Raw genomic sequence first — 16,466 nt, 5'->3', positions numbered from 1 at the left:
AAATCCCCCCACATTCATCCCCAAATCCCCCCACATTCATCCCCAAATCCCCCCACATTCATCCCCAAGCCCCCGTGCCCCAGGGGTGTCAGAGCTGGAGCACCCCAGGGTTGGTGCTGCCTCAGGTGGGGCACACCTGGAGGAGGGGGTGCCCTCATTTGCAGGTTGTACCTGGGCTTTCACCTGGAGAAGGTGAGGGGGGGAGACGGGGGGTCTTTGATGCTTTAATTCCCCTTTGCTCCTTCCATTCCCTTTCCTTGGATCCTTTCCTTCCCTTTCCTTTGCTCCTTCCATTCCCTTTCCTTTGCTCCTTTCCTTCCCTTTCCTTTGTTCCTTTCCTTCCCTTTCCTTTGTTCCTTTCCTTCCCTTTCCTTTGCTCCTTTCCTTCCTTTTCCTTTGCTCCTCTCATTCCCTTTCCTTTGCTCCTCTCATTCCCTTTCCTTTGCTCTTTTCCTTCCCTTTCCTTGGATCCTTCCATTCCCTTTCCTTTGCTCCTTTCCTTCCCTTTCCTTTGTTCCTTCCCTTTCCTTTGCTCCTTTCCTTCCCTTTCCTTTGCTCCTCTCATTCCCTTTCCTTTGCTCCTTCCATTCCCTTTCCTTTGCTCCTCTCATTCCCTGTCCTTGGGCAGTGCCTCCAAGGTGTCTCCTCAGTTCTGCCCCCCAGACCCCGAGGGTTTCAGCACACACAGCACCAAGGGTGAGGACTCGGGGTGCTGGCGCTGCCCCTCGCAGCTGCTGCAGGAATTAACCCTGTCCTGGCCACCGCCAGCCCTTCCCCTTCCCTTACTGCACTCCATCCGTGTCATTCCTTAGCCCACTCCTTGCACTCACCCTTTATTCTACACCATCCACACCAAAGTGCATTTGACCTTTTTTTCTGCACCATCCACACCATTTTTTCTTCCACAGCTTACACTCACCCTTTATTCTGCACCGTTCCTTCTCCCACAGCTTGCACTCACCCTTTATTTTACTCCATCCACACCATTCCTTATCCCACAGTTTGCACTCACTCTTTATTCTACACTGTCCACATTAATTCCTTATCCTAAGCCTGGCACTCATCTTAACACCATCCATTAAATTTCTTATCCCAAACCTTGCATTTACCCTTTATTCTGCACCATCCACACCATCCCTTATCTCACACCTTGCATTTACCTTTTATTCTAAACCACCCACATCCTTATCCCAAACCTTGCACTCGCCCTTTATTCTACACCACCCACACCTCTCCTTATCCCTTGCACTCACCCTTTACACCATCCACACCATTCCTTATCCCAAACCTTGCACTGGTTCTTTATTCTGCACCATCCACACCATTCCTTATCCCAAACCACGCACTCACCCTTTATTCTACTCTGTCCCCATCATTCCTTACCCTAAACCTTGCACTCACCCTTTTTTCTGCACCGTTCATTACCCCACACCTTGCACTCACCCTTTTTTCTGCACCATTCCTTATCCCACACCTTGCACTCACCCTTTATTCTACTCTGTCCACATCATTCCATATCCTAAACCTTGTACTCACCCTTTACACCATCCATGTAACTTCTTATCCCAAACCTTGCACTCACCCTTTACACCATCCACACCATGGATGTGTACTGGTGTGGTTCTTTATTCTTGCACCATCCACACCATTGCTTATCCCAAACTTTGCACTAATCTTTACACCATCCACACCATTCCTTATCTCACACCTTGCATTTACTCTTTTTTCTGCACCATCTATGTCATTCCTTATCCTAAACCTTGCACTCACCCTTTACACCATCCACACCACCCCTTAACCCAAACCTTACATTTACTCTTTATTCTACACTGTCCACATCATTCCATATCCTAAGCCTTCCACTCATCCTTTTTTCTGCACCATCCACACCATTCCTTATCCCAAACCTTGCACTCATCCTTTATTCTACACTGTCCACATTCTTCCTTATCCCACACCTTGCATTTACTCTTTATTCTACACTGTCCACATAATCCCTTATCCTAAACCTTGTACTCACCCTTTACTCCATCCACATCACTCCTTATCCCAAACCTTGCACTGGTTCTTTATTCTGCACCATCCACACCATTCCTTATCCCACAGCTTGCACTCACCCTTTATTCTACACTGTCCACATAATCCCTTATCCTAAACCTTGTACTCACCCTTTACTCCATCCACACCACTCCTTATCTCACACCTTGCATTTGCCCTTTATTTTACTCCATCCACACCATTCCTTATCCCAAACCTTGCACTGGTCGTTTATTCTGCACCATTGTCCTGGTTTAGGGCAAATTTGGGAGAAAACCTCCAAAGGGGCCCCTCCAGAGAGCAAACTCACACGGCCCCTCCCCACAGCTGGGTCAGGAAGGATTCCTCAGAGAGGAGTGGAAAGAACCTGTTTATTTAACAGGCAAAACACCCCCAACACACAAAATGAGCAATACCAGGTGACACCATTCTGAAAAGGATCACAAATTCAGAAAGTCTCTCCTGGGGGTGGTCGCTCTGTTACCAGTCCCTCTGACACTGGGGGCAGCTGCTGCAGCCACAAGGTGCAAACTCTCGGTGTTTCCCAGGTCCCAGTCCGGAGCAGGTTTGAGTGGGTCCAAAAAAGGGAAAGGAGAAACAGTCCAGGGAAAATTTGGACTGCTTAGCTAAACTAACTAATGAGCAGGAGCAAAAAGCAAGAGCAAAGCAGGAGCAAAGCCGAAGCAAGAGCAAAGGGAAAAGCAAAGCAAAAAGCAAAAGCAGCACCAGGTACTGCCCTGTCTGTGTGTCCCACCAGCCGTGGGGGAGCGGCTGAGAGCAAAACCAAAACAAAACATTCACTCTGCAGAGCCAGTCTGGAAGGCACAGAACATGATATCCAGCATGAACAGAACACAGGAATGGGGATACAGCATCAGAATGTCCCCCTAGGACAGCCAGCCACACCATCCCTTATCCCAAACCTTGGCATTTGCATTTACCCTCATTTTACACCATCCACACCATCCCTTATATCACACCTTGCACTCATCTTTCCACCATCCACACCATCCCTTATCCCACACCTTGCATTTACCCTTTCTTTTATTCCATCCACACCATCCCTTATCCCACACCTTGCATTTACATTTTATTCTAAACCACCCACATTCCTTATCCCAAACCTTGCACTCACCCTTTACACCATCCATGTAATTTCTTATCCCAAACTTTGCATTTACCCTTTATTCTGCACCACCCACACCATCCCTCATCCCAAACCTTGTATTTACTCTTTATTTTACTCCATCCACACCATCCCTTATCCCAAACCTCGCCCTCACCCATTTTCTGCACCCCCCACCCCTGCCCAGGTTCCCCCACGTTCCAGCTGTGCCCACATTTCACACACATCTGGAGTTCCATCTCCTCAGCCCCCGGCTGTCCCAGGTGTGCATTGAGGTCCGTCAGTCCTGGCTGTCTGTGTGTCTGTCCTGGATCTCTCCCAGGACACGAGGGCTGCTGTGCCCAGACCTCCCAGCTGGAGCTGCCCATCCTCATCCTCATCTTCATCCTCATCCTCATCCTCATCCTCATCCTCATCCTCACTGCAGGGTCACCCCCAGCCAGCGGTGTCAGAAATCCAGGCAACCCCAACAAAGGGGAGAAAGATCATGAGGAAGACTCCATCTTATCAGAAGGCTAATTAATTACTTAATTATACTCACTATTATATTATACATAATTATTTAATTATATATATAATATAGATATTAAATATATATTATATTTAATTATATATAATATATATTAAATATATATAGTTATTTAATTATATTTTATATATAATTAAATACTTAATTATATACAATAAATTCTATATTATATTACACTGAATCTGCCAAGCACTCAACTCCACTGCACAGAATCTCGCGCCTGTCAGTGACAGTCCCAACTCACACGCATGGATTCAATTGATCAATTAATCAAATGGGCCAGAATAATTGATCAAATAACCAGAATCCAATTACCAATTCCCTTCAGGTAAACAATCTTCCACGATGCACCCCACTTGTGAACAACACAGGGGCAGTAAATGAGATAAGAACAGGTTTTTCTTTCTCTGAGGTCAGAGAATGTGAATCCCAGAATATCCTTGGCACAGCCCCATCCCATGGTGGCTCAGCCCTACTGCACTGCCAGCTGTGGTTCTGCTGGAGCAGGGATCCTGCACAAGGGGGGAGTTTCCTCTGAAGCTCCAGGGCTGCTGGAGATGGAAGCTCCAGGCAATACCAACCTCAGCCCATCGGGTGTTTCAGGTAAAAAAAAAAACAGGAAAAAATACAATGAAACCCAAGGATTTGATTGAAACAAAGCCAGGGTGGGATCCAGGTGTGGCAGGCCCTGGCTCAGGTGACACCTGTGACAGTCTGGCCAGTGCAGGGGGGCAGCACCACCCCAGAACTTCCCAGAACATTCTGGGAATGCAATGGAGGAGAAAGCTGCTCCTCTGGGAATGCAGGGGGAAAAGGCTGCTGGGGTGTCCCAAACCTCAGATTGTATCCAGGTGGGAATGTTTGAAATCTCAGATTGTATCCAGGTATGAATGTTTGAAACCTCAGATTGTGTCCAGGTAGGAATGTTTGAAACCTCAGATTGCATCCAGGTATGAATGTTTGAAACCTCAGATTGTGTCCAGGTAGGAATGTTTGAAACCTCAGATTATATCCAGGTAGGAATATTTGAAACCTCAGATTGTATCCAGGCAGGAATATTTGAAATCTCAGATTGTGTCCAGGCAGGAATGTTTGAAATCTCAGATTGTGTCCAGGTAGGAATGTTTGAAACCTCAGATTGTATCCAGGTAGGAATGGTTGAAATCTCAGATTAGATCCAGGTAGGAATGTTTGAAACCTCAGATTAGATCCAGGTAGGAATGCTTGGCTCCTCCCTCTGGGCTCACATCTCCCAATTGGATGATGGAATTTTATCAGCCATGCAGGGACCCTCCCTGGCCCATGAACAGAAGGTAATTAATAATTAATGGCCTATGAACAGGAGATAATTAATAATTAATGGTCCATTAAGAGGAGGTATCTCCTGGAGGGAGGATTGGTTGTGGGAGAGATGAAGAAAACTGCCCAAAGAACAGAAGAGAACTGCCCCAGCTCTGACAGAGGGAAATTAAATACCTGAGACACTTCTGTGAGCACCAGCCGAGGTCCCAGTCCCTCCAGCCCTGTCTGTGTCATGCAGGTGACACCACAGGTGACCTCTGGGGTGTCCTCTGGGGTGTCCCCTCTCTCTGGAGCGGGGGCAGCTGCTCCCAACAGCACAGAGTGGCCCATGCTGCTGGGACAGGGGACATTTCCTAAAATCTGTGTGAGACTTTGGACTCTGCCCAAGGTCTTGGACCGTCCTCCACAGCCGAGGTCAGCGGGGAGGAGTAAGGATGGTCCCCATGGTGCCAGGGTGGAGACTCACCTGAGGCAGTGCCTGTTCTGCTGCTTCCATTGGCGTCACTCACAGGGAGCTGGGGCACGGTGACAGAGTTCTGGAAACTTCCAGAGAACCTTCCAGAGCCTGGATCCTGGATTTTACCCGGGGAACTGCTCCAGAGAAACCTCCAGAGCCCGGACCTTGGGCTTAGGAGGGCCCTGCTTCCTCGTCATCCCTCACTGAGTGACCTGCTCTGCTCTTGGATTTCTTCTTGTGAAAAATGTGTGGCTTTTTGCAAATATTAAAATGAATATTGTATGTGTTATGTTAGAAAGTGATGCTGTAATAATTTTCTTAAGTAGTGTTAAATATAGTTTCAGGTTACAACATAATGTTAAAATAGAAACTATGCTATGTAAGATACTTTTTTAAAGAAAAGAATGAGGTACTCCCACCGAGATAGCAGCCACAGGACACCTGAATCTTTCAGAGAAAGAGAATTTATTGCCCCATTATCAGGAGAAACGAACTTCTTCCCACCTCACTCACTCAGGATGACGCTGTCAGGATTCAGAGGAAGAAGCTGACACTGCCCAGACAGAATCCTGAATTGATGCATCATGTATGAGATGTATGAATATGCAACAGGCTGTTGCTTTTAAGGGTTAATCCTCTGTTAACCTGAGTCCTTTTTCAGGTTTATTTTGCCCAGAAAGAGGCACCCAGACTGTCTGTAACTCTTTGTTTTTATTGTCTCATGTTGTCCTAATCTTAATTGTCCAAATTATTATTACTCTAATTTTATTACTGTTTTTATAACCAATTTATTACTATTAAACTTCTAAAATTTTAGAAACAAGTGATTGGCGTTTCTCACATTCTGCTCCATCAGGACTGGACGGAGGTGGGTGCAGAATTGGCTGCACAGTCACAGCCAGGGCGCCGTGGGCAGGGGCTCAGCGGTGCCCTCGGGGCCCACACTGGGACCGGTGTCCCCGAATGTGTCACCTCCCCCGTGACACGGGCACAGGGACCGAGGGCACCTGGGCAGGTGACACCGAGCTGAGGTTGGGGACAGCCCTGGAGGACGCGGCCGAGCTGGGGCAGCGTCCTCTGGGAATCTGCTGAGGTTCAATGGGGCCAAGGGCAGGAGCTGCCCCGGGGTGGGCTCAGGGGGATGAGGAGATGGAGCAACCCCGGGAGAAGGAGCTGGGGGTGCCTGGGGTGGGAGCTGGACAGGACCCAGAGACCCTCGAGCCTGGGCTGAGCCCCAGCGAGGGCAGAGGGAGGGAGGGAGGGGGGCTCTGCTCCCCTGCCCCTGTGCCCAGGTCAGAGCCCACCTGCAGAGCTGCCCCAGCCCTGGGCTCCCGCACAGGGAGGATGAGGAGAGAGCCCAGAGGGGGCCCCGGAGCTGCTCCAGGGCTGGAGCCCCTCTGGAGCCAGGCTGGGAGAGCTGGGGGTGCTCACCTCACTGCAGGGAGAGCTCAGAGCCCCTGCCAGGGCCCGAAGGGGCTCCAGGAGAGCTGGAGAGGGGCTGGGGACAAGGGATGGAGGGACAGGACACAGGGAATGGCTTCCAGAGGGCAGGGATGGATGGGACATTGGGCAGGAATTGTTCCCTGGGAGGGTGGCGAGGCCCTGGCATGGATTTCCCGGAGCAGCTGAGGCAGCCCCTGGATCCCTGGCAGTGCCCAAGGCCAGGCTGGAGCACCTGGGACAGAGGGAGGCGTCCTTGGGGCGGTGGCCCTGCCAGGGCAGGGGTGGAACAGATGGGTTTTGGGGTTTTAGGGTCCCTCCTAACGCAGTGCACTCCATGATTCTGTGTCATCCCATCCCAAATCCCCCCTGAGCTCAGGACCCAGCCCAGTGCCCACACCCCAAAATCCCACCCCAAAATCCCACCCACACAGCCCCCGTGTGCCCTCACTCTGTCCCATGCCCTGTCCCCACCCCAACGTCTCCATCCCGCTGTCCCAGGCCAGTGTCCCCATGTCCATCCCATTGTCACCCTGACACCCCCACCCCAGTGTCCTCACCCCAACATCCCCGTGTCCCGTCCCAAGTCACATCTCTTGTGCCCATGCCGGTGTCCCCAGCCCTGTGCCCCCGTGTCCCCCCGCCCACCCCCCAGGCTCACTGTGCCCCCCTCACTGCCCCAAGAATGGGGGGAGCCCCCCGATTCCATTGCATATTTTTATTGGATCAAAGTTACAGACCTGGGGGGGAAATAAAAAATAAATAAACCCCCCCCGAGGGTGGGACCCCCGCGGGGCTTGGGGGGGCGGGGGGCAGGGATCCCCCTGTCTGTCTGTCCGTCCTGGGGGCAGGGCTATGTACAGGGGTCCGTCTGTCTGTCCGTGCTGCGGGGGCTGGGTGGCACCAATCCCCCCGGGGGGGTCTGGGCCCCTCCTCGTGCCCCCCACTCCCAGCCAGGGGGGCTGGGGGGGCCCCAACTCAGGGGTGGTCCCGTAGGGTGGGGGATCCCCCCACATGGGGGTCCCATTGAATGGGAGATCCCCCTGTCCGGGGGGGGGGCTCCTCCTGCCCCGGGGGGGTCCCATTTTATGGGGGGATCCCCCTGCATGGGGGTCCCGTTGAAGGGGGGATCCTCTTGCATGGGGGGTCCCATTTTATGGGGGATCCCCCTGCATGGGGGTCCCGTTATATGGGGGATCCCCCTGCATGGGGGTCCCGTTTTATGGGGGATCCCCCTGCATGGGGGTCCCGTTTTATGGGGGATCCCCCTGCATGGGGGTCCCGTTTTATGGGGGGATCCCTCTGCCCCGGGGGTTCCTCCTGCCCCGGGGGGTGCCCTGGTATGGGGGTCCCCCTGCCCGGGGGTCCCGAGGCCCAGGGGGGCCCCGGGGGGGTCCTCGCAGCCCGGGGTGATCCTGGGGGGCTCCCCCAGCCCGGGAGGGGTCCCTGCCCCCCCGCTCAGTCCTCGGTGATGCCCTTGGCCCGCAGCTCCTCCTGCACCCGGGCGAGGTACGTGGGGTCGGGGTACCCGAACCTGGGGGCACAGGGGAGCGAGTCAGGCCATGCCCCCCACCCGGGGGTGCCCACCCCTCACCATCCTCCCTTCCCGGGGTGCCCTCCCCTCACCATCCTCCCTTCCCGGGGTGCCCTCCCCTCACCATCCTCCCTTCCTGGGGTGCCCTCCCCTCACCATCCTGCCTCCCCCACAGCCCAGGTGCCCCCCAGTGCCCCCTCCCACAGCTGGTGCTGGATTTGGTGGATGCTGTTCCCCAAGCCCTGGGTGCCCTCCCAGGTGCCCCCCATGTGCACAGGTGCCCACCAGCCCCCCAGGTGCCCCATACCCCCCTGGCACAGCCGGGGTGGGTCAGTCTCGTGGTGGGTGCTGTCCCCAACTCCCCAGGTGCCCTCCTCATGCCCTCCTGCCCCCCATGTGCACAGGTGCCCACCAGCCCCCCATGTGCACAGGTGCCCACCAGCCCCCCAGGTGTTCTCCCAGGTGTCCCCCACATGCACAGGTGCCCATCAGCCCCCCCAGGTGCCCTCCCAGGTGTCCCTCACATGCACAGGTGCCCACCAGCCCCCCAGGCGCCCCTCATTCCCCTGGCACAGCCGGGCTGGGTCAGTCTCATGGTGGGTGCCATCCCCCTCCCCCCGGTGCCCCCCGTGCCCCCCGTGCCCCCCGTGCCCCCCGCACAGCTGGGGCCCGCCGGTGCAGTTGGTCTTGTGGTGGATGTCGTTCCAGGTGATGACGTTGGCACGGCCCGTGGTCAGCGAGGTGCCCACGGTGAAGGTGAGGCGCTGGGCGAAGGCCTTGCGGAACAGCCCCAGCACCTTGTTGCCCTCGGGGCAGTCGGGCAGGTACGCCACGCGCGTGGTGCCCGGGTACCGCACGCCCGGGTTCGGGTGCTCCACCTGCACAGGGGGACAGGTGAGGGACAGGGGCACGGGTGCCAGTGCCCACGTGGTGCCAGGGACAGGGGCAGAGGTGTCAGTGCCCACGTGGTGCCAGGGACAGGGGCAGAGGTGTCAGTGCCCACGTGGTGCCAGGGTACCACACACCTGCATGGGGTGGGGGACAGGTGAGGGGACAGTGGCAGGGGCACAGGTGTCAGTGCCATTGTGGTGCCCAGGAACTGCACCCCCAGATTTGGGGGCTCCACCTGCACAGGGTGGGAGACAGGTGAGAGGGGCAGGGGAGTGACAGGGCCACAGGTGTCAGTGCCCACATGGTGCCAGGGACACGTGAGGGGACAGGGGCAGGGGCACAGGTGTCAGTGCCCACGTGGTGCCCAGGTACAGCACCCCTGCACAGAGTGGGGGACAGGTGAGGGGGGGCACCGGTATCACACCCCTGGTTCAGGTTACAGCTGGGGGGGGCACAGGTAAGGGAGGCACTGAGAGGGGCACAGGTAAAGGGGGGCAGTGATGGGGGCACAGGGGGGCACTGAGAGGGGCACAGGTAAGGGGGGACAGTGATGGGGGCACAGGTGAGGGGGCACTGAGAGGGGCACAGGTAAGGGGGGACAGTGATGGGGGCACAAGGGGGCAGTGATGGGGGCACAAGGGGGCAGTGACGGGGGCACAGGGGCACAGATGCCAGGCTCTGTCTGGTCCTGGGGTGGTGCAGCCCCAGGCTCAGGTACAGGGGGCACAGGTGTGGGGGAGGAGTGGTGGGGAGCACACAGGACAGGTGCCCACGTGGTGCCCAGGTACCACACCCGTGGGGATGGAGGGGACACACAGCAGGTAAGGACAGAGGGACAGGGGACAGGGGGACAGGGGGACAAGGGGACAGGGGACAGGAGGACAGGGGGACAGGGGGACAGGGGGATGTGGGGACAGGAGGACAGGGGGACAGGGGGACAGGGGGACAGGGGACAGGAGGACAGGGGGATGGGGGGACAGGAGGACAGGGGGATGGGGGCACAGGGGACAGAAGGACAGGGGGACAGGGGGATGGGAGGACAGGGGGACAGGGGGACAGGGGGACAGGAGGACAGAGGGACAGGGGGACAGGGGGATGTGGGGACAGGGGAAGGGCTGGGGATGCTTCACCCGCCCGGGCTGTGGGGGGCAAGGGATGGGGGGACAGAAGGAATGAGGGGGGGATGGGGATCAGGGCTGGGGGCACCCAGCGGGGTTTGGGGTACCCAGGGGCACTGGGGGCACCCAGCAGGGTTTGGGGTACCCAGGGGCATTGGGGGCACCCAGGGCTGTTAGGGACATGGGGGCATCTGGGGACACCGGGGCTGTCAGCAACACCCAAAGGGATTTGGGGATACAGAGCTGAACCAAGGGCATTGGGGGCACCCGTCGGGGCACTGGGGACACCCAGCAGGGATTTGGGGACAACCAGGGGCACAGAGCCGAACCCGGGGCACTGGGGACACCCATCGGGGCACTGGGGACACCCACGGGGGCGCTGGGAGCTTAGGGCTGGGCCGGGGCCTCCCAAGGGGATTTGGGATCGCCCATCAGGACGGGAAACGCCTCCCCCTGCAGGCACTCACCCCCTGCACGCCGGGCGGGAAGACGTACTGGATGATGATGGTGCCGAAGGCCTCGTAGCCGGGCAGGGGCAGCGCGGCGTCGCGGGTCACCAGCATGCGGCCGTCGGGGGGCTGGTTGCCCACCAGCTGCCCGTAGAAGCGGCCGCAGACGGGGCAGGCGGAGCGCACCTGCAGCGCCCGCGCGATGCATTCCCCGCAGAACGAGTGGCGGCAGCGCTCGAGCGTGCGCGGGCCCCGCATCTCGCCCAGGCAGATCGGGCACTGCCGCTCCGGCTCCTCGTCCCGCGCCGGGCCCGCGCCGGGAGAGCCCGCGGCGCCCGCGGGGGGCTCCGGGCGGGCCCCCAGCACCTCCCCGTGCCGCTGGCTGCGCTTCTTCAGCTCCTTCTCGGTCTCCTTGAGCAGCGCCTTGAGCGCCTTGCGGGCCGGGCAGAGCCCCGCGCCGCCCGGGGGGGTCGCGCAGAGCTGCAGCACGTAGAGCTCGGGGGTCTCGCCGTCCACCAGGATCCGCACCCGCGCCTCCTGCGCCAGCAGCGCCAGGCGCGCCGCGCGCTCCCGCGTCACGAACTCCCACACGCGCTTGGGCACCGTCACCCGGCTCTTGGCACCGGGGGCACCGCAGCCCGACATCCTCGAGAGCACGAAGGACACTGCGGGACAGCCGGGGGGCATCAGGGCCGGGCGCACGGGGCGCCCCGAAACGGGCACGGGCACCCTGAAACGGGCACGGGCACCCCGAAACAGCCAGGGACACCCCGAAACAGCCACGGGCACCCCGAAACAGCCACGGGCACCCCGAAACGGGCACAGGCACCCCAAAACACCCAGAGCTGGGCACATCCCCGGGGACAGGACCCTGCTGGCACTGGCACCCCACATCCCGACATCCTCGAGAGCACGAAGGACACTGCGGGACAGCCGGGGGGCATCAGGGCCGGGCACACGGGGCGCCGCGAAACGGGCATGGGCACCCCGAAACAGCCAGGGACACCCCGAAACGGGCACGGGCACCCCGAAACACCCAGGGATTGAGCACGGGCATCCCGAAACAGCCAGAGCTGGGCACATCCCCAGGCATTGTCACCCCACTCCTGCTGGGCCCCACACCCCGACATCCTTGACAGCATCAAGGACACTGCGGGACAGCCAGGGGGCATCAGGGCCAGGCACACAGGGCACCCCGAAACACCCTGGGACACCCCGAAACAGCCAGGGACACCCCGAAACACCCACGGGCACCCCGAAACAGCCATGGGCACCCCGAAACGGGCACGGGCACCCCGAAACACCCACGGGCACCCCGAAACACCCAGAGCTGGGCACATCCCCAGGCATTGTCACCCCACTCCTGCTGGGCCCCACACCCCGACATCCTCGAGAGCACCAAGGACACTGCGGGACAGCTGGGGGGCATCAGGGCCGGGCACACGGGGCGCCCCGAAACGGGCACGGGCACCCCGAAACAGCCAGAGCTGGGGCACATCCCCAGGGACAGGACCCTGCTGGCATCGTCACCCCACACCCCGACATCCTCGAGAGCACGAAGGACACTGCGGGACAGCCGGGGGGCATCAGGGCCGGGCACACGGGGCACCCCGAAACACCCCGGGACACCCCAAAACACCCGGGAGTGGGCACGGACCCCCGAAACACCCATGGGCACCCCGAAACACCCATGGACACCTCAAAACACCTCAGAACTGAGCAAAGACCCCAAAACAGCCATGGACACCCCAAAACACCTCGGAACTGAGCACGGACACCCCAAAACACCCATGGACACCCTGAAACACCCATGGACACCCTGAAAGACCCATGGGCACCCCAAAACACTCAGGGATTGAGCACGGACATCCTGAAACATCAGGGACTGGGCATGGACCCCAAACACCCATGGAGACCCCAAAGCACCTGGGACTGAGCAGGGACACCCCAAAACAGCCACGGACACCCCAAAGCACCTCGGAACTGAGCAAAGACCCCAAAACAGCCATGGACACCCCAAAACACCTGGGACTGAGCAGGGACACCCCAAAACAGCCATGGACACCCCAAAACACCTGGGACTGAGCAGGGACACCCCAAAACAGCAGGGGCTGGGCACATCCCCAGGGACAGGACCCTGCTGGCACTGGCACCCCACTCCTGCTGGGACCCCTGCACCCCAACATCCTCAACAGCACCAAGACACTGCAGGACACCCCAAAACTGCCTGGGACTGGGCACGGGCACCCCAAATACCAGGGACTGAGCAGAGGACCCCCAAAACCCCAGGGGCTGAGCACAGGACCCCAAAACCCCAGGGGCTGGGCACGGACACCTCAAAACACCCATGGACACCCCAAAACACCCACGGACACCCCAAACCAGCAGAGGATGGAAATGGACTCCCCAAAACCTCCTGAGCCACCATCACCCGGCTCTTGGTGGACCCCCAGCACCCCAACATCCCTGATAGCATCAACAACACTGGGGCACCCCAAAACCCCCAGGGACTGGGTATGGGCACCCCAAAACCCCAGGGACTGGGTATGGGCACCCCAAAACCCCAGGGACTGGACCCCCCCTGGCACCATGGCCTGGTGGCCCCCAACACCCCAAAATCCTTGACAGGACAAACACGGTGGGGACACCCCAAAACCATCAAATGCTGCTCATGGGACCCTTTGAACCCCAAAATCTGGGCATGAGATCTTCAAAGGCTGAGACTGGGCATGGACCCCCAAAACCTCACAGACCCAGGGCATGGAACCCCAAAATCCTCTGAGCCTGGGCATGGAACCCCAAAATCCTCTGAGACAGGATATGGACCCCGAAAACTGCCAGAGACTGAGCATGGACCCCCCCAAAACCTCTCAGAGCCTGGGCATGGACCCCCAAAATCATCTGAGACTGGGCATGGACCCCCAGAACTGCCAGAGACTGAGCATGGAACCCCCAAAATCTGTCAGAGTTTGGGCATGGACCCCCAAAAGCTTCCTAAGACTGGGCATGGACCCCCCCAAACCCCGCTGACACTGGGCATGGACCCCCAAAATCCTCTGAGACTGGATATGGATCCCCAAAACTGCCAGAGACTGAGCATGGACCCCCAAAACTTCTGAGGCTGGGCATGGATCCCCCCAAAATCCCCTGAGACTGGACATGGATCCCCCAAAAACCTCTCAGAGCCTGGGCAGGAACCCCAAAAACTGCCAGAGTCTGGGCATGGACCCCCAAATTTCAGACACTGCACATGGACCTCCCCAAACCCCTCTGACATTGGGCATGGACCCCCAAAATCTCTCTGAGCTTGGGCACAGACCCCCCAAAAACCTTTCAGAGCCTGGGCATGGACCCCCCAAAATCCTCTGAGACTGGATATGGATCCCCAAAACTGCCAGAGACTGAGCATGGACCCCCAAAACTTCTGAGACTGGGCATGGATCCCCAAAAACCTCACAGACCCAGAGCATGGACCCCCAAAAACCTCTCAGAGCTTGGGCATGGACCCCCAAAAACCTCACAGACCCAGGGCATGGACCCCCAAAAACCTCTGAGACTGGGCAGGGAGCCTCAAACCTCTCAAAGCTTGGGCATGGACCCCCAAAATCCTTTCAGAGCCTGGGCATGGACCCCCAAAATCCTCTTAGACTGGATATGGATCCCCAAAACTGCCAGAGACTGAGCATGGAACCCCAAAACCCCTTTGAACCTGGGCAGGGACCCCCAAAATCCCCTGACCCTGAGAATGGGGACTCCAAGACGCAGAGCCTGGGCACTGTGGGTCACCCTAAAACCCAGCAAAATCCAAACATGACCCCCCCAAACCCTCTGGGCACTTAGGGACCCCCCCAGAACCCGGCCATGGCACCTGGGGGGGTCCTGAGGGGGCACAGTGCCCCCAAACCCGGGGGGGGGACACTCACCCAGGCAAGGGTTAAACCTGTCCTGTCCCCAAATCTGGGACACCCCGGGGGTGCCACCAGCCCCGACCCCTGGGGGGACTGGCAAAGGTTGGGGTGTCCCCAGGACCCCCCCCCCATCCCGTGGGGTCCACGAGGGGGTGCCCAGAACCCGAGGGGGGTCCCCAGAACCCGGGGGGTGCCCGAGGGGGTCCCCAGAACCCGGGGGTCCCATGGATGAAGGGGGAGGTCCAAGGGGGTCTCCAGAGCCAGGGGGTCCCACAGCCTGAAGGGTCCAAAGGGGGTCCCCGAACGGTCCAAAGGGGGTCCCCAAAGCCAAGGGCCGTGCACGAGGGGGGGGCCCAGCCCCGGGGGGGTCCCCCAGCCCTGGGGGGGTCCCCCACACCCACCTGGTGAGCCCATGGGGGACACGAGCGGAGCACGGAGGATCAGCAGAGCCACGAGCCCGGGGCTGGGGGGACACGGGGGGGACACGGGGGGGTCACAGACAGCCCCCACCACCCCCAGACCCAATCTGGGGGGGGCTCAACCCCCGCCGGGTCCCCTCCCCGCCCAGGTGACCCCACAATAACAACGGCATCGTCACCCCCGTGTCCCCAGGGGACCCCCAGCCCCCACGGCCCTTCCTGGGGGAGGGGGGGCAGCAGCTCCTGGGGTCCCCCCGGCCCCCAGACCCATCCAGGCCCCCGGAGCGGCCCGGGGGTGTTTGCCCAACCACGGCCCGTGGGGAGGGGCCGCGGATCGGGGGCGGAACGCGCCGGTGTCCCCCGGTGTCCCCCGGTGTCCCCCGGTGTCCCCATCCCCCCATCCCCGAGGGCTCCATGCGGGGGGGGGGGGGGGCAGGGTGGGGGATGGGGCTCGAAATGGGGGGGACAGGCCCGGGGGGGGTCCCGAGGAGGCCCGGGGGGTTCTGAGGAGGCCCGGGCGGACGGACGGGCCCGGCGGGGACAGGACAGGCCCGGGGAGGGGCCCGGGGGTCCCGGTGAGACGCGAGGGGGGGCCCGTGAGTCCCGATCAGGCCCGGGGGGTCCCGATAAGGCCCGGGGGGTCCGGACAGGCCCGGGGAGGGGCTCGGGGGTCCCGGTGAGGCCCGAGGGGAGCGGACAGGCCCGGGGAGGGGCGCGGGGGGTCCGGACAGGCCCGGGGAGGGGCCCGGTGAGGCCCGGTAGGAACGGACAGGCCCGGGGGTCCCGATAGGAACGGACACGCCCGGGGAAGGTCCCGGTGAGGCCCGAGGGGAGCGGACAGGCCCGGGGAGGAGCCCGGAGGGTCCGGACAGGCCCGGGGAGGAGCCCGGGGGGGGTCGCTGCGGTGCGGGCGGCAGCGGGCGCGAGGCGGGGGCCGCGGGCCGAGCGGGGTGCGGGGTGCCGGGGGCGGTGCCGGGGGGTGCCGGGGCTGTTCCGGGGGGTCCCGGGGGTCCCGCACGCACCGGGCCCGGGCGGGCGCAGCATCGCGGGCGCGTCCGGCGGCGGGGGGCGCCCTGCGCGCGGCCGCCTCACGTGACCGCGCGGGGCGGGGCCGCCATGGCAACGGGGGAGGGGCGGGGCCATGGCAACGGCGCGCGGGGCTGGCGGGGAGGGCGTCGCCATGGCAACGCGCCTGGGGGCGGGGCCAGAACAGCGGGGTCTGAGCCGGGCGGGGGCGGAGCCTGAGCGGCGGGGGC

General features: G+C 60.1%; 1 protein-coding gene across 1 annotated transcript; it reads right to left on the bottom strand.

The window, feature by feature from the left end:
• Positions 1–7,594: 7,594 nt before the first annotated feature.
• Positions 7,595–16,304, bottom strand: DTX3 (deltex E3 ubiquitin ligase 3). The gene is made up of 5 exons (XM_036399801.2): positions 16,233–16,304; positions 15,193–15,254; positions 10,902–11,548; positions 9,086–9,303; positions 7,595–8,425 (listed from the first exon to the last, which is right to left on the bottom strand). The coding sequence occupies exons 2-5, from the start codon at positions 15,203–15,205 to the stop codon at positions 8,350–8,352; spliced, it is 954 nt and encodes a 317-aa protein (XP_036255694.1). The 5' UTR covers positions 15,206–15,254; positions 16,233–16,304; the 3' UTR covers positions 7,595–8,349.
• Between the last annotated feature and the right edge of the window lie 162 nt (positions 16,305–16,466).

Source organism: Molothrus ater, chromosome 30, assembly GCF_012460135.2.
Source record: "Molothrus ater isolate BHLD 08-10-18 breed brown headed cowbird chromosome 30, BPBGC_Mater_1.1, whole genome shotgun sequence".
Classification (NCBI taxonomy): Eukaryota; Metazoa; Chordata; class Aves; order Passeriformes; family Icteridae; genus Molothrus; species Molothrus ater.
Note: the sequence above shows the minus strand (reverse complement) of the source record. Positions and strands in the feature narration are given on the sequence as shown.

Coding starts and splice junctions, on each gene's coding strand:
- DTX3 (XM_036399801.2), bottom strand. Junction 9,304..10,901: donor TCCCGCCCGGCGTGCAGGGG/GTGAGTGCCTGC, acceptor CCCCCTGTGCAG/GTGGAGCACCCGAACCCGGG. Junction 8,426..9,085: donor TGCACCGGCGGGCCCCAGCT/GTGCGGGGGGCA, acceptor CTGTGCCCCCAG/GTTCGGGTACCCCGACCCCA.